At 44.3% G+C, this 23,266-nt stretch overlaps 1 protein-coding gene across 1 annotated transcript in view; it reads left to right on the forward strand.

Annotated features, from left to right (window-relative positions):
* LOC308520851 (uncharacterized protein) overlaps window positions 1-23,266 on the forward strand; it is a gene marked incomplete at both ends in the record, with an annotated part of 135,138 nt that overhangs the window by 88,002 nt on the left and 23,870 nt on the right. The window contains 6 exon segments of the mRNA XM_081093562.1: window positions 2,542-2,692; window positions 4,737-4,832; window positions 5,809-5,964; window positions 10,612-10,841; window positions 11,935-12,073; window positions 13,243-13,363. Of these exon segments, the coding sequence (XP_080949688.1) occupies window positions 2,542-2,692; window positions 4,737-4,832; window positions 5,809-5,964; window positions 10,612-10,841; window positions 11,935-12,073; window positions 13,243-13,363 (893 nt within the window).

Genomic DNA, 23,266 nt, shown 5'->3' on the forward strand with positions numbered 1-23,266 from the left:
CTTAAATTGTCAACATTAATTAACGTCCTTTGATTCGTTCTCTGTGTGAGTATTTAGCCAATAAGGGAGACCTGGGAGGCAGTGACTGCTCCTCCCCGCAGATGATGATCCCTCCCACCGGCAGTGTCCATGGAGGATGGAAGTGTGAGGTGTGGGTGTCCATGCAGTGGTTCTCAACCTTCCTAATGCCGCGACCCTTTAATACAGTTCCTCATGTAGTGGTGACCCCCAACCATAAAATTATTTTCGTTGCTACTTCATAACTGTAATTTTGCTACTGTTATGAATCGTAATGTAAATATCTGATATGCAGGATGTATTTTCAGAGGTCGCGACCCACAGGTTGAGAACCGCTGCCATAGAGGAGGGAAGTGTGAGGACTCTACTGAACTGTATTTGCTCTTTGTACTCTGCCTTTTCCACACTGTGAGCATCAGGGGACTGGATCCGGCTAATTTGTTTTCTTTTTATTGACAAACAGCTTTCTGAGCTATAGCTTAGTCCAGCAGGTAGGATTTAAAGGCTCTAATTGCCAGGATGGCCATTCATTAGCCCTCTGGGCTCTGAAACCCCAAGTCAGAATTGGCAATGAATTTACATAGGGTAAAGAAATAGGACTATATCCCAGAAGGTTTTGGGGGATTTCTTCTATGTGGGGTTCAGCTTGCTATGGTTCTCCCAGGGGACCCTTTCCCCTTCCCCCAGGAATTGCCTTGTGGGGCTTACTTGGTCCTGGCTGACTCCGTCTGCAAGAATGGAGGGCACTGTGGCCTATGTCTGAGTACGTAATACCTACAAGGCCAGGGGTAAATCCGTTTATTTATAACAACTCAGGTGGCCGATTCCAGAGAGTGGCAGGCCAGAATCAGAACCCAGGTGCATTTGATTCCAAAACCTGAGAACAGGGTGGGTGCCTGGCAGCAGTACGGATAGAAAAGGGGACTCTGAAGAGAAGTCCCCTACTAACCTGCATCACTGGAATCCAAAGGAACTTCTGGGACGGAGGCCTGCTTTTTTGCCCTACGTAAATTCCTTGCAAATTCTGACTTGGAGTTTTGGAGCCCAGAGCCGGGAGAAAAAGAGAAGCTGAACAGTAAATGTCATCCATCTTGCTGATTTTATTTAGTGCTGAACCTGCAAACAAGGAAAAATCCTTAGATAATCAAAGAGACAGGAAGCTTGGGAAGTGCCCTCGCCCTTCCCAGCACTCACCAACTCTGAGCAAATATGATTGTTTACCCCAGGGGACTTTCGGCTTATGTAAACTGAAGGCTTCTCCAGAGTCTGAAAAGAAAGAACTGAACTCTGAGCTAGAATGAGAGCAGCACGCTCCCACAGACTGGCGGGAGGCAGGGAAGGACGAAGCCCTTGGACATTAGGACAGTGCCCCATAGAGTCACCTAATACCTGGTTTCTCCCTCTCTGTGGCACAGCCAGGGGAAGAGGATATTATATGCCATGCAGGGCCACAGAGGAATTGCATTTGGGAAGAGTGAAAAGCCAGGGGCTGTGGGAGACAGACTTTGTGCATCGAGAGGACGTGGTGTCCCCTGGTTTCCACGGGAGGATAGATACAATTGGCTCATTTAAATAATTTTGTGGTAAATAATTTTGTGGTCTGGCGGGTGCCTACCTAAGAAACCTGCAAACCTGTAGAGAATTTTTATAAGTATTTATTTGAGCCGAATTGATGACACATGCTGGGGAACAAGATCTCAAATGCTCTGGAAAATAAAAGTTTGCCATTTCTTTTATGCATTTGAAATTAAGAAGACAACTAAGGAAGATTGTATGAAGGTGGGAGAAAGCAAGATGGGGATTGGGTTGCAGTATAGTTAATGAGATTATGTGTTCCCTTGCACACTTTAGTAATAGGGGTATGAAAGGGGGCATTTCAAAGGTGTGTTCGCCTAGATCAGCGGTTCTCAACCTGTGGGCCGCGACCCCTTTGGGGGTCGAAAGACCCTTTCACAGGGGTCGCCTAAGACCTTTGGAAAACACATATATAATTACATATTGTTTTTTGTGATTAATCACTATGCTTTAATTATGTTCAATTTGTAACAATGAAAATACATCCTGCATATCAGATATTTACATTATGATTCATAATAGCAAAATTACAGCTATGAAGTAGCAACGAAAATAATTTTATGGTTGGGGGTCACCACAACATGAGGAACTGTATTAAAGGGTCGCGGCATTAGGAAGGTTGAGAACCACTGGCCTAGATGCACAAGAGCAATGGACAGAGCTGGCTTGAAAACCTTCACTAAAGAAGTTATAGCCCTGGCTGGTATGGCTCAGTTGGTTGGGTGTTGTCCCATGCACCAAAAGGTTGCCAGTGTTATGGGCTCAATCACCGGTGGGGTGTGTGCAGGAGGCAGCTTATTGATGTTTCTCTCCCTCTCTCTTTAAAATCAATTTAAATATATATCAATTTAAATATATATATATATCTTGCTAACGTAAGTGAAGAAAGTTTTGAGTGTTAGAAGCTTAAGTAACTGTTTTTCACGAGTTTCCTCCATTTTCTGGTAGAACATTTCTGACAGCTGGGAATGCTCTGGCCGGCCAGTCTGTCACAGACGGCTGGTGCCACGGGCTGCCACCGCTGAGCAACGCACTGGTGAGGAGCATTTTTGCTTCACAGCTCAGCCTGCCCCCGCCGCTGGATCCACAGAGCCCCCAGGTGTGTTGAGAGGTATTTTATGCCTGTAAAAGGCTGTTGTGCATAGGGGATTTTGTCACTTTGTTCCCATCTGGTTTAAATATCGCAGGGACTCTCCAGCTGTCATGCACCCCCGTCTTGGGTGGCTTCCCTGCGCTCACAGGGAAGGGCGGTGTGGCCCCCATGGCCAGGCCAGCTCTTATCCCCGTCAGGGTCAGGGTGTTTACCTCCAAACTGCTCAACAGGCTCACTGGGGCAAAGCTTATCTGCTCACAGCTGGTGGCAAAATCAACATTTGATCTTTTTCACTTAATAAATAATGATAGCAATTACAATACGTAAATTAGGCAGCAGCTGGGTTTTGAATAGCCCTGCTTACAACATGAGGAGGAGGAGGAGGAGGAGGAGGAGGAGGAGGAGGAGGAGGAGGAGTTTTCAAATGCCATCCTGGCCACTATTATTGCTCCTCGGCACCAACAATATTACCCACCTTCTACAACGAAAGAACTTAAGGTTCAGGAAGCCCAGAGATCAGACTGCCAGGTAGACATGGCAGCACTAGCTCACAAACTGTATTAGTTATCTATGGCTGCATAAAACCTACCTCAAAACTTAGCATATTAACACAATAAACAGTCATAATCTCATATGGCTTCTGGGGCTCAGGAGTTTGGGAACAGCTCAGCTGAGTAGTTCTGGCTCATGAGGCTGCATAAGGTGTTGGCCTGCTGTAGTCACCTCAAGGCTCTTCTGGAGGGGAATTCCCCCAGAGTGAACGATGTAAGAGAGCAAGAGAGAGAACCCAAGATGGAAGTTACATTCGTTTTATTACCTAATTCAGAAGTGACATTGCATCACCTTTGCCATATTCTATTCCATAGAAACGAGTCACTAATTTCATCACATACCAAGGGGATGAAGAGTTAAACTCCACCTCTCAATGTAGCAAAAAATTGGTGGACACCTTTCAAACCACCTCACAAGCCTAGTCTTTTGACTCTAAAACCTCCAGCCTAATGTTTTTATGTAGTAATGCCCACATCAACCCCATGGAGGTCTCATGCTTCTATCTTCCCCAGCTATACTGTAAGACAATGACTCTTGGCCCAAGCCTTGACCCTCTCTTAGACCCAGAAGACAAGCTTGGACCATGACCATTGGGTCTGTTCCTTCTGCCTCTGGGTGTCACCTGGAATTAGGCGGATACAGGTATCTTGACTCCTGCCAGCTGAATCAACTCCAGATCTAGGAATTGTCTGAAGCCGGTACCAGGTCTGGAAGTGTCAGATGGGGTCAGATGGGGTCAGATGGACAGGTCCACTATATCCAGGGCTGCTTGTGGTGCTACAAGGAGTAGGGGATGCCTTGGCTGTTAGACAGTGATGTGGAGAAGATAGTGTAACATTGTGCCATTGATTTTGAGTTTTTACCTAGAATTGAATCACAATGGTGATTAAGGACAAATTTTTAAGATTCCTAGTATCAAGAACGTTTGAGTAAGTTTACTTTGTTGATTATAAATATGTCCCATTGGTATTATACTGTTTTGGAACTTTCAAACGATGTTCTGACTAGTTACACTGAAGTCTTGAGTATCCTGTGTTTAGCCACTTTCTGAAAAATCAATTTAACAAAATGAGATTACAACTCTCCCCTCTACATCATTAGGGACAATACATTAAGAACTATTTCACCGAAACCGGTTTGGCTCAGTGGATAGAGCGTCGACCTGCGGACTGAAGGGTCCCAAGTTCCATTCCGGTCAAGGGCATGTACCTGGGTTGCGGGCACATCCCCAGTGGGAGGTGTGCAGGAGGCAGCTGATCGATGTTTCTCTCTCATCGATGTTTCTAACTCTCTATCCCTCTCCCTTTCTCTCTGTAAAAAATCAATAAAATATATTTTTAAAAAAAAATTTAAAAAAAGAACTATTTCTACATAATAAATAAATCATCCCACAGTACTTTGGGGTACAGACAGAGGTATCCTGTTCATATACAGATGTCTATTACTTATGAACTCAGTACAGCATTATCATATTTATTATTTGTTTGTTTTTTTTAAGGCATCTGTGCTGTTTCCTTGGAGAGCATTTCTAGAAGATGGAGGACCATTTCCAGTTATTAGTAGCAGCCCAGATACCCTGGAATATAATTTGCAGGTAGACTAGGTCTTCCCACTTGTCACAGAAGTAACTGAATACAGATTGCAAAGCAAGTGTCATTGGGCCATAAGTCAGATCCTCCGCCCTCTAGCCAGTGGTGAATAATTTATGAGCTAACCAGGGTGTTTTATAATGAGGCTGTAAACCCAATGACTGTAAGAGGAAACATGTTCTCTTACATCCAAAGAGAATCCTGGTCTGAGCTGGTATCAGCCTTGGGACTCAGCTAAGAGTCCCATGGCCCATAAAGATCGGGAAGAGAGGCCAGCCTTTCCCAGTCACTCTTCGAGCCTCTGAGAGAAACGCCCAGGCTGGCAGCCCAGAGACATGTGACTTCTGACCCGTCTCTGAGCAGTGGTAGGAAGAGAACTCTGTAAGCAGAACTCATGCAGAGAATTTTTTTCAATTATGTGTTTCCCCCTGATTATTTAAGCAAATAATCATTTTTAAAAATATAGAAAAAATTAAGAACAACATGAAAATCAATCATAAATTTGCTTCAAAATAGTATATGCTCAAAGTTCTCCATAAGTCAAAAAGTGTGGGTTTTCTAAGTAAAATAGTAAGAATGCTAAAAAATATATTTATAGCCTCCCACTAGGAGACAATCACAATTCACTTCACATTTTGGATTACTTTTCCCCAGTATTTTCCCTATGCATACATGTGTTTGTATGTGTACTTTTAAAGGAAAATTGGCATCACACTATACATTCGCCATGTACAGACACCACTGTAAGGGCTGGGAAACTTGGACTTCCATACAGAGCCAAAAGTCTGATATGTTCCAAGAAGACTTTGAGCTAGAAATGGTACTCTGATTATTATGGAATTTTTTTAATAGTTGAGAAGTTGGGGCTTGTAAACATAATTATTTCTAGTTTTCTCTCCAAAAGCTATGCATAAGGGATACATAGAAGTCTTCAAAATGGATGTTTTTGTTTTGTTTTGTTTTGTTCTTTTTTGTGTTTAGCTGTGCCTCTGTGGGCTGGGTGACCATGACCTCAAGGTGGCTCATGGAGAGCTGGTGGACATGCAACTGCTACTGGAAGATGTACTTCTGAGTAGTTATCATATGATGGCGGAGGGCCCCCCAGGACGGCAGGGCACACTAGACAAAAATACGCAGGTATTCTTGGTGAACAGTTGGCCAATGCTGTGTTGTCCTAAAGGACCTTCCTGGTTTGCAGATGGACTAGAAAGCCACATCTGTCCCACAGCCTCTCCTGGTGGGTCCCGGGCCCATGCTCATGCTGCACAGGAGGAGCAATGAAGCAGCACCAGCCTGTGAAAGCCACTCCAAGGCATTGTCTTTCACAGTAAGTCCCATGGTCAGTGGGATATCCATTTCTTTCAATTAAAAAACTAGAACAAAGGCTTCGAGAGGTCCATTGAAACCAATAGAACAAATGCTCCATTCCTTGTGAGTCACACATTTAGGCCTGGAGTTGGAAGGACCCGGGTGAGCATCATCACTCAACTACCCGGTGGACCCCTAAGCAAGCACTCCCTCCTTCAGACGTGTCCCTCTGAAACTCTAAGGTGCCAAGAGCCACTAGCCCACCTAGCATCTTAGCTTGAAACAATTCTGCATGTGTCTGGGGACCAGATAGAGACTTGTCTGGACACAGGGTAAGCTAGCTAGGGCCCCTATTTAAAGAGCCTCCCTCAAGAGCTAAATGTTCTGAGAGATGCATGCACCAGCCATCTCCATTTCCTTACCTTCCATCTACTCCTCAGAAACCGCAATCTCTCTCCTTCCCCATCTCACCACTGAGGCCACCGTCATCAAGAGCACAGGGTCCTTGTCATTAACCCTCCGGATACTTTTCAGTCCCCTTCCAACTGACCCCTTCGCAGCATTGACACAGTGTGTCCTTCTTGAAGCCTCTCTTCCTTGAGCTTCCAAAGCACAGCTCTCGCCTGTTTTCCGGCTGGCCGGGTCTTCCCAGACTTCTCTGTAAACTCACCTACCTCTGCCAACCTCGAAACTGTTTTTTTGGGTTTCATCTCCTTACTACTGCCACCAGGGCTGCATTTTGACTTGCGTGGCTCCAGCCATTTTTTACTTTGTGGGCCCCTTCCTCCATAAAAACAATTAACAGTTCCAGTTTACAACTATGTTAATATAAAAACATATATGTTAACATCATCATTTATTAAAACATTTTCTTCAACTTAAATCTTTTTTCTATTACTTTAAAAGAAATTAAAATATTTTGTGGGCCCTAGGCACTGTGCCTTCTGTATCTAATCAATAAGTTGCCTCCGAATATTACTATTGCTGTGATTGGGATCTGTTCAGACTGCTTTATTAATTTCTTTAATCTTTACAATGATTCTATGAGATAGGTACTTTCATTTTTCTCCTTTTATGGATAATACCAAGGCTTGGCAAGGTTAAGTGATGTGCCCAAAATCACATGCCTAGTGAGGAGACAAACCCAGATGCCAACCTAAGAGTCTGGCCCTGGAGCTCCCTCTTACTCTTAGCCATTGTGTTGCTCCATGCCTCACCCTGTCTGTCCCTAGCCACACCTATCTACCTTTATGACTTTGATGACTTTTCATGTGATGACTCCGAAATCTACATGTCCAGTCCAAATCTCAGTCCTATCAGATTCACATGTTCAACCGCCTTATTCCGTCTCAGCAACATCTCTACCTTTTCCATCTCAGAAACTGTGTGTCCCAAGCTGAGCTCATTTTACTGCCCCAAAACTTGCTCCTCTTTCCATATTCACTGTCAACTTACCACCACCTGCCCCATTGTCCAAACCAAAAAATCTGGACACCCCTCTTTGACTTCTCTCTGTCATACCCTGTAGTCAGACACAAGGTTTACTATTCTATTATTTTTTAACATATTTTTATTGATTTCAGAGAGAAAGAGAGAGGGGGAGAAAGAGGTAGAAACATCAATGATGAAAGAGAATCATTGATCGGCTGCCTCCTGCAAGCCCCACTCTGGGGATCAAGCCCACAACCCAAGCATGTGCCCTGACTGGGAATCGAACCATGACCTTCTGGTTGATGTTCAACCGTTGAGCCATGCATGCCGGCAGGCTAATACCTTATTATTTTAATATCTCTCAAGTTTTTCTACTTTTCTCCATCCTCCCTCACTACCACACATCCACCAGTCCAAATCATCACCTCCTAATGCAGGGCTATGATCATAACCTCTAATAGGACCCCCTATATTCACTCTTGCTTCCTTTCACTCTCATCACCAAGATAATATTTTTAAATGAAAACCTGATTATGTCACTTCCCTCCTATAATCCATCAAGGACTTCCAAATGCCTTAAGACTAGAGTTCACATGCCTTAACCAGACCTTCACAACTTGACTCACTTAACTCCTGCCAATATTTCTACCCTCGACTTCTTTCATGTTGACAAATGCACCATGCACTCTCTTCTCAGTACCTTCCTGCAAGCTGGCCCCTCTGGTGGAAAAATTTCTTCTTCTCTCACTTTTCTGCCTCATCATCCAATATAAACTCCTACTTATCCTTCAGGTTTCAACTTCCAAACCAGCCTTCTGAACGCCTTTTCTGATCTTCCATCTTTAAGCAAATAACAGGTTGTCCCACTAGCCATGACTTAAATTAGAGGAGTGTGTTAATCTTTCAAAACAAGATTAGAAGGAGGTAGGTCACTCAGTCGGTGCTGGCACCCAGCTCTGCCATCCTGGTGTGTCAGCAAATGCCTCCCTCGTCCTTGTAAAATGAAAAGAGGAGCAAAAAGCTTTCTCCTTAGGAGGCTTTATCTTTTTATCAAGGAGGAAAAAACATTCCAGACACCCCGCCCCCCAATAGACTTTCCTGTGTCTTACTAACCCTGAGTAACAGGTCCACGTCAGACCTTTTGGTGAGAAAGGAAGTGTGTTTAGACGCGCCGTCTAAATGTCACAATAGAATCAGGTGCTTCACTGCAGAGGAGCATTTGAAAGCTGGGTATAGACCAAATAATGCCAAGACCAAGAAGCATGCTGGACCCTTTGGTCCCTCTCTTCACCATATTTCGGCCCTGTTTCTGACGGATTACCATCGTTCCCCAACACCCCCGACTCCTCCACCTTGTTCTTTATCCTGCTTCCTATTCCTTCTCCTATCCTTTAAAACACATAGGAAAAGAAGACTTCTCTTAATATGAATACTTGACCCTTGAAAAACACCGGTTTGAAACTGCACGGGTCTGCTTATACACGGGCTTTTCCAATGCACAGTTCGCCCCCTCTACCCTCGGGTTTCCCATCTCGATTCAACTTAAGTTCACAGCGCAGGGGTTGGTGCCCCTAGCCCCCATGTTGTTCAAGTGACAACTACATATTAACACAGTGAGTTTTCTATAAAATTATTGTTTACTTTAATCAGTTTTATTTTATGATTTGCTTTATTTAAGAGTATGTAACTATCCACAGACAATAGTAAACACTGGAATTTACGCTGCCTGTGAGCTATGACTCTGGGTTCCCTGTTTCTGCTATGCCATCAGCTCTGTGATCTCTTAGACTTCAATCTAAACCTCCAAAGGGAAAGTGATGGACTCGCTCAGGGCCTTTAAAACTGTGGTCCCAGAAGCCCTGGGTTCCTCAGAGGCACCTTGGGGGTTTTTGAACAGAGGGGCCAACTCTGTGGCCTGTAGGCTGCACCTCCTATCACCCTGTTGGGCCCTGGTCTGTTGGATATTTGGGGCTACTGCGTGCAATTTCATGGGACAAAAAGGTTTCTGAAGATTAAATAAATCTGGAAATGCACGGATTAGCTGATTGTTGAGGAAGCGGGCTACCAGGTTGAGGGGTTGCCAGCTGTCTTCAGGAGCTCACTCTGCCCCAGGTCTTGCTTGCCAGCTGTCCCTCTAACCCACTCTCTTCTGGCAGCCATGCCTTCCTTCAAATGTTAGTAGCACTGCTGGGGGATCCAGTTACACCAGGTGCTTGTTCTTCCTGTTCCTCCCCAGGAAACTCTGCCTAAGGTGCTAACACCTGACTGTTCTCTGAGGCCCTTCTTGTCATAACATCGTGATCAGATTTGCCATTTTCTTTTGCAAAGGAAAGTTCCTTTTCCTGTGACTGAGACACTATGGTCAGACTGAGGGCCTGGATACAGGTCCCATTCTGTCTGTCCTTCCACTGGTCACAGGAGAGCAGGGACCTGAACCCCTTTCTTCCTCCTCTCCCTCCAGGGCTCATAGCAGCCCCTCAACAAACACTTACTGTAGAAAAACACAAAAAGATGAATGAACAAATCATAATTTTAAAGTAAAAGTTCCTATTGAATAGTAAATTCCAATTAAGAGACACTTTAAAAGTGCTATCTGCCTTTTAAAGGATGGTAGAAGGAACAGGAGGTAAGATAGGCTAAAATTTCCACTTCCTTATCCATACAATGGGCAACATCCCCGATTTAAGGTTCTATTATTGCTCTCCCATGTGTGGAGTTAAATCTCGACTGTGTTGACAAGCACTTTCCAGAACGCAGAGGCTGAACATGAAAGGCTTAATTTTCCAAAGGGAGATAAAATGTCAGTACCCAAGGAGGAAAGGTGTGAAAATGAGTGGTTCAAGATTCACGCAGAAAGCTGAAATGGAGGCCTTCCTCTCCTGTCAGTCCGGAAGGATGTTTCCCTAAGTCCTACAAGCGCTGCAGGTTCCTAAGCCCCTCCTCCTGGGGAGAAGAGTCATTCTGCGAAGACTTCTAGGGCTGCAGGTAAAAGTTTATCCTGTCTTGGTCCATGATCAATAAAGAGGAATTCTGCAATGTTTTCAGCCAAATTTGCCCAGAGCGTCAGGATTCCGGAGTCAGTTCCAGAGCAGCCCAAAGGCCCCCTGGCATCTGGGAGGCCCGTGTGAGGCAGTGGTGTCCCTGGCTTTGCTGAGATTGTTTCTGGTGCTGTGGAAGCAGCTGGAGGTGCTAAAGGAACAGTGGGGCCTGCTCAGGCTGCGAGGCCAGGACATCACTTCTGTCTCTCTGCACAAACAGTTCTCGGAGCTCTACGAGTGAGTGTGGTGGGGTGCAAATGCATGGGAACCTGGGGTTGGGCAACTTCCAGCCCCTTGCTCTGGGGGTGAGATCTGGTCCATCCGTCCTGGGATGGCCAGCCCCACTGAGCCCAGAGGAAGCTGGGCAATGTGTCTCTACAAACAGTGCTTTACAGGAGAAGCTGGGTTCTGTTGGCTGCAGGGACAGCCCTGGATCCCACTAGGCCAGTGGTCGGCAAACTGGCTCAGCAAACTGCGGCTCGTGAGCCACATGCGGCTCTTTGGCCCCTTGAGTGTGGCTCTTCCACAAAATACTGACTTCTGCCTTCTGCTCATGGGCCACGAAGTTTCAATTGCACTGTACATGTGTGCCCACTTCCATTTTGTGGAAGAGCCACACTCAAGGGGCCAAAGAGCCGCATGTAGCTCGTGAGCGGCAGTTTGCCGACCACTGTACTAGGCAACACCACACATCATTTACCCAGAGCTCTGTCCCTGGGAACTTGGGCTTCTAAAGTGTGCCCAGAGTGTGGACACTAAGCTTTTTAACTCATAGGATCTGGGTTATGCTGCTGCTGCGAATCCCTCCCCACTCTCTGCCCCATTAGACTCACGTGCTGAGTCTCTGAGAGCTGCCTGCATTGCAGCCAGAAATTTCATAGGGCAGAGAGGAATCATCAGTCCTGGCCAGGATGACTTAGCTGGCAGGAAAGACACATTGCTCCTGCCACATGTCTGTCACCAAACAGGCACTCACTAAGCACCCACCCACCACCCTGGGCCTTGCCGAGCACAAGAAGGTGGGGTAGTCTGAATTGTGTGTCTTATGAATTATTAACAGTCAGCTTCCCTCGTTACTAGGGAATGAGAAGACTAGTCAATATTTTGGAAAATGAAGACTGAAATTAAATGTACCCAATGGGAAAAGGCCTCAAGATTTAACATTGACTAAGGGAGTAGCAGCTGTGGTGAATTTGCATGTTGATGTGTGTGTAATGAGTTGGGAGGTTTATACATGATGACAGGAAACAGAACTGAAAATAATTGTCAGAGAATCTGAAGGAGAAAAAAAGTATGTATGTTTGTAACTTCAGTCTCTCTCCTTTAATAGAACTGACATTCTGTACCCCAGCATGAAAGCTATTTCTAGGAGGATGGGGCAAGAAGATGCATTTGAAGAACTTATAATAAGTAGTCAGTCTATTCTTCCCCCAAAAGGAGCCTCAGAAATTGAAATAAAGACTCAGCAGGTATGCAGGAGCTCTTTTGAATTTGGCTTTGACATTTTGCTTTATGGTATTAACAGATATACCCAAGTGGTGTGTTGTTGTTTTTCTAAGAAGTGAAGTGTAAATTGAAGGTTTGTAAATCAGTGAACAGGCTGAGAGGGAACTAAGTATTTAAAGGCATGCAGGGCTTTGACTAAGCAAATAACTACCACTTAATGTTTCAGAACTATAAATCTAGATTTTCATATTTTAGTTTCCCCAAATTACAGTGTACCACCACAAAAAAAAGACGACAAAAGAAAATATAACCATTAGCATAGTAAACGTAAAATCCATCACACAGATATCCCGCCCCCCCCCCCCCCAATACACACACCATGGAAATGGACAAAATAGGTCATGTGACTGTTTTTCTGAGAATAAGACACCACCACTTTTGTGCTAACCCGTTCGGTGTGTGTTTTAGATGATCTATATGGAGAGGAGGTTTTCCCAAGTGTTTGTTCACCTTGGATCCTGGGACACAAGCTCCGTGTGGGTGTGCTCATTGTAACAGATGAGCACAGCTTCTAACTCTTTGGGTGTCACTGCCGAGATGCATGACTACTGAGCGTCAAGGAGAAATCAACGCCTCCCCCAAAACACACACACACACACACACACACACACACAGTCCCAAGCAACATGTGCTCTGTGAGCATAATGTGTAAAGTTAGTGGAACAGGGTTTTCTTTTGGTCATGTATGGAGTTTTAAATCGTCTCATGAAATCCTCCTTGGTGCCTACATGAAGTTTCAGACCTGAGGGCTTCTCATATAATAATAGATCACAAAATTCCTGCTCACATTTAGAGACCCCAAAACATATGAGGTCACTTCAGACATCAAGCACTCTGCAATTTAACGGAATTTGTTAGCAAAAAGGGTTATATTTTATTAGTCAGAATGTAGGCTAGGAAGAAAAAATGCTGGTCTCCAAAGAGGTGTACGCCCCCCTCTCCCCGCCCCCGCCCCCAAGACCTACCTCCCCCCACAGAAGCCTTTGGGAGTCCTTGGCAGGAGCCCTTCCTCCTTTCGGGGAGGGGGCAGTTGAAGGCCAGGACCAGCCCAAGGCCCGTCTGCAGGAGTGTGACTTGGAAGCCTAGCGTGTAAACTGCGTGTGGAGACTGACTCTCAAACTGCTTACTCCAGCTTCAGACGCTGCCGGAGAATCTTGAAATTCATATGATCCGGGAGGTATTAAGACAAGTTAACGGAGAGATAGCACTGCTTGTGTCAGAAAAGTCCACGGAGCAGCCTACTCTCCCCACAGGTAAATTATTATTATCTCACAAGTAGCATTTACTGTTCTTTCCTAATTATACAAGCAATCCATGTATCCATAGTCAGGCTAAAAAAAAATCTATAATGCCCAGACAATTACATAAAAATTACTTAACATCTTGACCCGGAGAGAAGTACTATTAACACTTTGATATATTTGCTTCCACTTAAAGGGCTTTCGACATTTGTTGTATGTCAACTGCAATAAGTGAAATTTAAAAATAAATAAATACATAGAAAATATTTGTTAACTTCAGTCTCAACTCTGCTTGTTAACTCAAAACTGAAATAAAATTGAAATGAGGGAACACATATAGCTTTTCTTATTCCGTGTGTGCAGGCATATATTACACATATAGGGCATATACATGTAAAATGTTAGAAATGCGCACATTTGGGTAGGAAAGCAATCTAATGCCAGGGTCACTTCATGGGCGCATGGCCAGTGTGCTCACACAGGACTCAGGGCCCTTGGAGTTCAATGCTCTTTGGGTACCATCTTGAAACTCCTAATTTTAGCGTAGAATTTCTGTTTTGTAATGGTATACTGGAAATCAGCGAGCTGAGCATAAGATGCCTTAATAAGCCAAATTAATCTGGAGTCTTTTATTACGCTAGCGGGCTCAGAGGAATATTGCTTCTAGAGTCTGAGCAAAAACATGGAGGAAGCTTTCCCTTTTTATATTTTTCTAATGTCTTTGTCTCCTAAATATGGGGCTTCCAGTCCCTTTTGCAAGTTTTCAAAGGGCCCTATGTATGCTTAGTAGATATCTTGCAGGAAACTTGCAGCCTTGAGCACAACACAGTTCAGTAGCCTTGAGTACAGGTAAGTAAAAGACACCTGGTATGGGGGTAGCTAGGATGGCAACGGAGCAGCTTGCAAGGTCAGACAGTTGAGCTGATTTTCCCTATCATTAGAGCAAATGTGTTTTACAGAAGCCAATCATAGCAGAATTAATTCACAGAACAAAGGACTGTCTGTGTCTAGTGGAAATTTCAAACAGCAGTTTTTACAAAATAGAGGTTACTATGCTTCAGTAAGTAGAATGCAGTGAGTAGATGGAGGGTGCACCAAAGGCTTGGAGCTCTGGCTCACAAACAGTCCTGCCTCCTGTTGCCTCCCCAGCTTGCCAGGAGGGCTTCTCAGCTGCCTGCTCCTCTGCTCTCTATCACCCAGGGCACCCCTAAACTTCCCCTCACCAACCCATCAGCAATCGCTGCAGCCCTCACCCCAGTGGGGGCCTGAGCCTGGCGAGGGTCAGGATAGGGTGTGTCTAAGGGATCCCAGGCTGACAGCACCACAGTGTGTTGGATGGGTGACTCAGTGGGGACAAACCTGTTGCACTTCCCTGGGTACCTAAAATATCCCAGGGCAGAGGGTGTAATACCTTTGGGTTGCCCATCTACAGTGGGTTGGGGCAGAAGGGGTCATGCCTGGCTCTGCTCCTGGCTAAGGCATGAGGCCTCAGCTCTGTCCCTGGTGGGATCGCATATACCCAGTCACAGGCAGGGTCTCTGGGTGCCCATGAGGGTCCAACTTGCCCTGCAAGCATTCCCATGTCTGGGTGTGCAATGTTAAAAACAAATAAGAACACCGTGGCAGATCAAGAGAGAAATTGTGGAAGAAAGGAAAACTCTGCTTTTAGTACCTATAACGGTACTTTTTTCCTACTTTTGGAAGAAGAAGCCCTGCATTTTCATTTTTCAGGGGGTGCCCCAGAGTACATAGCTGGTCCTGTCTGAACTGCGGTATCTATTCCTAACTCCTCCTAATCCTGTAAGGAAATCCACAACCTTTGAGCTATGGAGGGGTTGTCTGACTAGCCAGGTAATTTAGGTTTTCCTCTTGAGGCAACCCCACAGATTGTAATGTTTATGAATACCCTCTGTCCTCACCTAAGCCCTTGTCATTTGATCAGTGCTTCAAGTAGCTGGATCTGTAAACAGGGCTCTGGGAAAAGGCTGTGCAGTGACAGGGCAAGCCACGCCCCCTGGGCAGCTCTGAATGTCACCAGAGAGCTGAGTGTGGTTGAGCTCCAGTTACAGAACATTTAACAAGACACAAAGTGCCTGTTGTCTGCACTGCCTTGCTTGCATCCAGGTGGCTCCTGGGAGGAAATCCACAAGCACACGGCAGGTGCAGCCATCTGCAAGGCTCCAGGCTGTAGTTCTCATGAGACCAGGAGAGGAAGTGTCTCTGCTCTGTGGCTATGTGGTGTGTGCCCTGGGCAGGGTGCTCCTCAGCTGTGCTTGGAAAGGCCGTCAGGAAGGGGCTGGTGGGAGTCAGGCAGAGGGGAGGGGTAGAGTTATTCTGAATGGTGGTAAGGCTGATATGCCCAAACCTTACTCTGGCTAGAGTATACTGGCCAATTCTAAAGTCTTGCTCAAATTCTGTACTCATGAAGCTTTTAAAATAAGTGCCAATGGTAAGGGTGTTTGGTTTTTGGTTTGGGTCTGTCCAGCATGACTTAACATGGAGGTCTGGGTCCCCTCTTGTACTGCCTTCCCCCCATTCAAGTGACAAGAGACCTCTCTGCCTGCCGGGGTGCTGTTCTGTACATTTCCTCAATCTAGGCTTCCCATGATCTCTGTGGGCTGCTTTCGAAGAAGGTGATAAAACCACCTCCTGCTCATCTCGGCAGTAAGAAGCAGCCGTAGTGGATGGGGCTTCCAACAGGGACCGCTTTTTCATGTGAGACCACCCTTTGTGGTCAAGGTAACTTGGGGCCAGGGGTGTCTCTAGGGCAGTGATTCTCAACCTTCCTAATGCCGCGACCCTTTAATACAGTTCCTCATGTTGTGGTGACCCCCAATTTCATTGTTACAAATTGAACATAATTAAAGCATAGTGATTAATCACAAAAACAATATGTAATTATATATGTGTTTTCCGAAGGTCTTAGGCAACCCCTGTGAAAGGGTCGTTCGACCCCCAAAGGGGTCTCGACCCACAGGTTGAGAACCGCTGCTCTAGAGGGAGTCAGGAATGAAGAGGCGAGACCAGGGACATCACAGCGCCTGTCCTTCCCTTCGGGCAGTGATGGCGAAGCTTTTGAGCTCGGTGTGTCAGCATTTTGAAAAACCCTAACTTAACTCTGGTGCCATGTCACATATAGAAATTTTTTGATATTTGCAACCATAGTAAAACAAAGACTTATATTTCTGATATTTATTTAATATATTTAAATGCCATTTAACAAAGAAAAATCAACCAAAAAAATGAGTTCATGTGTCACCTCTGACACGCGTGTCATAGGTTCGCCATCGCTGCCTTAGGGTCTCCTCTCTCCCTGTTGGCGGGCTCAGGTGTCTACATTAATACCTGCCAGAAAGGAACCCTTGATCTTCCCTCTACCTCCTTCCCCACTCCTCACCTAGTCGTAGAGCTTCATCTTTCTATACAGCTTCTGAGTGAGTGTTCAGTTTCGGTCTGTCAGTGAGCATTGGAAAAGTGGCAGCCACACCCGCTCTGGTGCTGATTCTCGGTAGTGGAACTGATGCTCCCCTGAGAACTTTCAGGAGTGGCTCCAGACACCCCCGTTCAGCCTCTGGATTCGCCTTAGCAGAGCCATGGACTCCACTGATGCAGAAAGGCTCTGCCATTCTCCATCGTAGACATTTTGGCATTAAAGTCATTTTTAATTGATTTCCTAAACTTCTCTGAGCAGTTATAAGGCCAGTAGTCTCCAAAGTAGAGTGCATATATCTCAGGGGTGTGGGGAGAAAATACTAGAACTTCTAAGTAGATTAAATTTATATGTAAGAGTCACATGTCACACTCCACAATGAGGTATCCTAAAGTGACCATAGGGAATATGAAAAAATAGTAGAGGTGACATTTCTAATCCAGGTACATGCTTATCCTTAGCCATATTATGAGGTTTAAAAAAAACATAACCTAGCCCTGGCTGGTGTCTCAGTGGTTATGGTGTCTGCCTGCACACTGAAGGGTCCCAGGTTCGATTCTAGGTCAAGGGCACATACTTGGGTTGCAGGTTTGATCTCTGGCCCCCTTTGGAGTGGATGTGGGAGGCAACCAATTGATGTGTCTTTCTCACATCGATGTTTTCTCTCTCTCTCCCTCTCTCTCTCTCTCTCTCCTCTTTGCTCCCTTCCACTCTCTAAAAATCAATGGGAAAAATATCCTCTGGTGAGGATTAACAAAAAAAAAAAAAGGAAATAAATAACCTAATCACATCTGATAAGAAGTCAGACAAAAGGATTAAAAGGTCAAGGGAACTATGGGAATGTGGATTGAGATTCACTCTTACTGTTAATGGACCACACCCTAAGTACATCATGCTTTGCAATGTTAGCCAGTGATTGTATTGTAGGTAGTTAGAAATATTAGAAATATATAAGCATAGATGTGTTAAAGGTGAGTGGATAAAAATGTTTCACTTGAGGGAAGCACAATCAAAATACTTACCTGTAGGAGTGCATGGTCCAGGCCAGCATGCCCCCAGCAGTGTGCCCTGGAACACAAGTTTCTCAACATGTTAATGCGAAAGTTCTCCCAACCACCCTCCACTAACACACTCAGGGTTGCCTGAAGCTTCCCATTCCCTTGGTAACACACGCAGGCAAACTACTTACTAACCAGTCTTTGGGTTGCATATGCTCACCTAGCATCATTGATCATTGTTTGCTCCAAACCTGTTTATGCCACTTTTACTTGTCATTTTGCTTGAGTAATTTAATTCTGCATTATGTAACCCAATGAAATAGGAATACAAAAAGAAAGAGATCTAATCTATAAAATCTGAAGCTGAAATGGATGAATTATGGCACATCCAGTTGATGGAATATTATTCAACACTAAAAAGAAAGGAGCTATCAAGCCACAAAAAGAGATGGAGAAGCTTAAATGCATATAACTAGGTCAAAGAAGCCAACCTGAAAAGGCTGCCTGCTGTATGATTTCAATCATATGACATTCAACCATACGGAGACTTTCAAAAGATCAGTGGTTGCCAGGGGTTTAGAAAGGAGAGAAGGATAACTAGGTCGAGCACAAAGGGTTTTTAGAGCCTTGAAACTACTCTGTATGACACCACAGTGGTGCATACATGTCATTACACATTTGTCAAACCCATAGTTTCTGAACCATAATGGAAACTATGGACTTCGGATGATAATATGTTAGTGTGGTTCATCAGTTGTAGCAGATGTACCACAATGGAGTGGGATGTTGATATTGAGGGAGGCTGTGTGTTGGTGGTGGGGGCAGGAGATACATAGGAACTCTCTGAACTGTCTGCTCAATTTTTCTGTGAGCATGATGCATGTGGATTGTTTTACACTCTTTAAGTTTTCTCGCCATAAAAGGAAAGAAACAAACAAACAAACAAAAGAACACTAGAGACTGTAGACCATGCACGTATATTATGGTTTATAGAAGAAAGATGGTACAGAACTCCAGTGAGTGGGTATGTACAAAGAAAAGGCTTGGACTTTATGTTAGAAGATTGGCAAATGTTTGCATATTTGTGTATTTTTAAGTTAAATAAAATGTTTAAGATAGTTCATGTCATTTTTTAAGCATTCTCTGGTTTAACAGGCTTCTTTTGATTGACTAATCAACTCTTAGACTTAATTGCTTTACATAGAGGATTTCTACCATATTTTGCAGGAGTTGAGAGGAAAAAAGGTGTTTGTTTTTTGTCAAAATAAGTTTGAGAAATTTGGAGTAAGTAATTTTTAAAACGTTTCTTTACTCCAGACCTTCTTAGAGACTTTACTATCCTACTGTGAATTAGAAATCTCCAGGAGACAGATAGAGTAGGAAACTCTTTTTAAATCTATTTGATCACTGAGCCCTTTTCTCCCCCTTGGGAACATCTGTCATCAACTCAAGGAACTAGTGTTCTGGGGAGCAGTTTGAGAAACACAGGAGTACAAATACATACATATGCTTGAAGCAACAAGGTTTTCAACCTGCCCACCTTTTGGGGGGACCCCCTCTGCCACTTCAGGAGAACAACTTCGATTGGCAGTTGTGTGCCTTTAAGTTTCTGTCTGCTGTGGCTTAGGACCCAGGGGCCACTCAGGCACTGCAGCTGGTGGTTGTGCTAGAGAAGTGAAAAACTAGCAAATAAAGAGGCCCTTCCTAGAGGGCGGAAACTACTGGGGGAGGGTGGGGGTGCGAGGAGTGCCGTTGTGTTCAGAGAGGAAGAGAGGGGAAGTGGTTTGGCCTCCAGGAAGTCAGTTTCCTCCCGTCAAAGGACATGGGGACAGCGTGAGAGGAAAGAACAAACCCTCACTGAGCCCCCAGTGTGCAGTCTCCCGCCTCCACCATGCTCTGTCAAATACTGCTTCATCTTAAAGAAGCCATGACCACACACACACTGAAAATGAGACACAGGCAGAGACTGCCAACTCCACTTGGCCAGGGATTGCTTCTCCTGGGTGAATTCTGCTCTCCCTGGCTTCCCCCGACTCCTTCCTACAGATGCAGATGCATGTCTAAGCTTGAACTCATGAGTAGGAAGTGAAGATCTCCCAGCATGCAGGGAAAATACTTCCCCTTCAGCTAAGCCTGTAGCTAAAAGCCAAACCAGTTCTGCAGGTATTTTCCACGTGCAAGTTAAGGAGTGTTGACGTACTTCCATGGTTCTATCATTGTCACATTATTTTTAATTTGATTTTATTTGTTTAACTTGGTTCAAAATTCAAAATGATATTAAAAATGTATATTTAGAAGTCGTGTTGCCACCACTGACCCTCTTCTACCGCACCCTATGTAACCACACTTTTAATTAGTTTTTAATATATCCTTTCAGGGTTTTTTTATGCATAAACTAATTCATTCCTTCATTCAATACCTATTTACTGAGCTCATACTGTTGTAGGAGACCGAAGAAACCCAAGCGACACTTAGAGAAATGGAGTTACACAGCTTTATGATGCTGGTGGTCTCAGAGGAGTTGCCTCCAGAGTCTGAGCAAACCAATATGGTGGAAGCCCTTCTTTTATCCCCTTTTGGTTTCTTTGTCCCCCAGATATGGATGGGGACTTCTGGACCTTTTGTGGGCTTTGCAAAAAGCCCCGTGGGTTGGGATTGGGGTCTTGAGGTCATATTTGAGGGTCTGGCCTGGCGCCAGCGCTGATAACCCCCTCCGGGGGTTGTGTGTTGTTCATGGTTTATGGCCTCTGTAAAATGCGAGCATTTAGGTAACAGGTCTTGCAAGACCAGACTGTGGAGGAAAAGGGCAGTGACTTAATTATAGGTTATCAAGAATGTACATTAGGTTACTGCACAGATTCAGATTGCTAGCCTCCCAAACATCAGGGTTACATAGCCTTTTAGCTTTCTCAATACTATGTCTAGGCCTCTATATTTTAGGCACTGTTTGGGGGGCGCATCCTTACTGTTATGGAGCAAAAAATCCTTACCCTAATGGAGTTTATCATCTAGAAGGGGGTAGACATACAATAAGCAATGAACTTAAGAAATAAGGAGATAATGGAGTAAGGAGGATGGGACTGTGGAGGTTTGAAGGGGCACATGGCAATTTTAAATAGGGTGGTCAGAATAGACTTCACTGAGAAAGTGCATTTTGATCAAAGTTTGAAGAAAGTGACGGAGTTAGCTGGATGGGTATCTGGAGGAAGAGCATTCAGACAGAACAACAGTCCGTATGAAGCCCCTAAGCCAGTGGTTCTCAAACTTCTGGCCCTTTAAATACAGTTCCTCATGTTGTAACCCAACCATAAAATTATTTTCGTTGCTACTTCATAACTGTAATGTTGCTACTGTTATGAATCGTAATGTAAATATCTGATATGCAGGATGGTCTTAGGCGACCCCTGTGAAAGGGTCGTTTGACCGCCAAAGGGGTCGCGACCCACAGGTTGAGAACCACTGCCCTAAGCAGAGCATGCCTATCACGTTTATGAAACAACCAAGACCCAAGTGTGAGTGGAATGGAAAGATTGAGGGGGAATAGTAGGAGATGAAGTCAGAGAGGAAGAGTGAAAGGAGAACAGATCATGCAGGGCCTTTTAAGGACTTCGGTGTTTACTCTGAATGTAATAGGGAGCTGGCCCAAGGCTCTGAATGACATGATCTGACTTACATTTTAATGGGATCTCTTTCGCTCCTGTTTTAAGAAGGGGCAGTGAAGGAAGAAAGGGTGGAATAAGAGAGAGGCTGGTTGGGAGACTATTGCAACAATCCAAGCAAGGTGGCTCAAACAAGATTGGAGCAGTGGAAGTAATACGTGGTCAGATTCTGGGTATGTTTCTGAAGTAGTCATTAATGGGTTGAGTATTGAGTATGGGGGAAAGAGAAGAATCCATGATAACTCCAAGATTTTTTACCTGAGCTATTGGGAAAATAGAATTGCCATCAACTGAGATGGCAAGTTGGGGAGGAAAGACCAGGAATTTAATTAATCATAAGAGAAGTGTGAAATGCCTTTTAGACATCCAAGGAGAGATGCCAAGTGGGTATGAGATCTAAATTTGAGGGTTGTCAGCATATGGATGTTATTTAGCCATGAGACTAGATGGGATATCCAAGGGAGTGAGTGTAGATAGAAAAAGAGGTTGACTCAGTGATGAGTCCTAAGACACTCTAATGTCAAGGGCTGGGAGTGGGGAGGGGAAAAGGAGAATCAATGAAAGGGATCTAGAAGGAACAAACAGTGAGTCAGAGAAAAAGTAGGACAGAGTGGTGTCCCAATGTCTAGTGATGGAAGTTTCTCAAGCACAAGGAAGTGAAAAATTGTGTGAAATGTTGCTGGTAGTCAAGTAAAACCATCGGCTTTAGCCATGTTGTGATCATGTTGGCACTTATGACAGAAGCAGTTTCATTGGAGTGATGCAGGTGTAAGCTGGGTGAGTGACTTTAAGAAGGATTTTGAGATAAGTCACACACAGTAAGGGTTGACATCTCTTTCTGAGAGTTTTGCTAAAAAGGGAGCAAAGAGATGAGATAATGGCTGACAGGAGAAGTAGGATCTAGAGAAGGATTTTTATGAGGTGGGAAAAATAATGTGTGCTATTTTGAGCGGTCCAGGAAAGAGGGGAGAAGTGATGCTATTGGAGAATGGCAAAATTTTGGAGCAATGACGTTGAATAGGCTTGAGGAGATATTCTTCCACTTTATTATCTTTATCATATCTTTTTCATAGAAGATAGCATTTTATATCCACTGTCCTGCAAGTTGAATATTTCACTTAACAACCGATGCTTTTTTTCATATCAGTACATGGAGAAGGTCCTTTCTTTCTTACAGCTTCATACCATTCCACTGGAAGGATATTATACAGTCAGGTTTTGTTTCCAAGCTTTTGTGTCCTAAACAACGCTTTTGTGAGTAACTGTGTATATGCCTCATCTCATAAGTGTCAGCCCTATTGTGGCTTCAGTCTAGGAGCTGAAGTTTATAGTCTGTCCACTCTCAACATTTCTAACCTATGACTCTCTTTTCTTTCTTTTGGATTTCCTCCCATTTTTTAAAATTAACTCTATATTTAAATTAATTTTGCCTGTAACACCAGGAATGTACTGAAATATAGACATATAATAGCTCTTCATTTATTTCTGATGATTGTGTTAGGCCAAACAATTGTTCAGATACATATAAGCACTCAGTGACATCATGCAGGACCAATAACATTTGACTCAGGACTTTTAGTTACAGTAGCAAGACTGTTCACTGTCTTCAGAGGTGCTTTTCCAAGTCTTTTCATTAGGGTCTTATTAGATATCTTCCTTAGTTCCATGTTCTGAAAGACTCTGTGTCCTCAATCACCTCCTTCCCGCCCCCACTTCCCCACTAATGTATTTGGAAATGACAGCTAGCTGTGTGCAGTGCTGTCTCAGAGAGCTACCATTTCATAGTCATTAATGGTTGTTCATTGAATCATGATACTAGCAGTGGTAT

Source organism: Myotis nattereri (assembly GCF_964212035.1).
Source record: "Myotis nattereri genome assembly, chromosome: 6".
Lineage (NCBI taxonomy): Eukaryota > Metazoa > Chordata > Mammalia > Chiroptera > Vespertilionidae > Myotis > Myotis nattereri.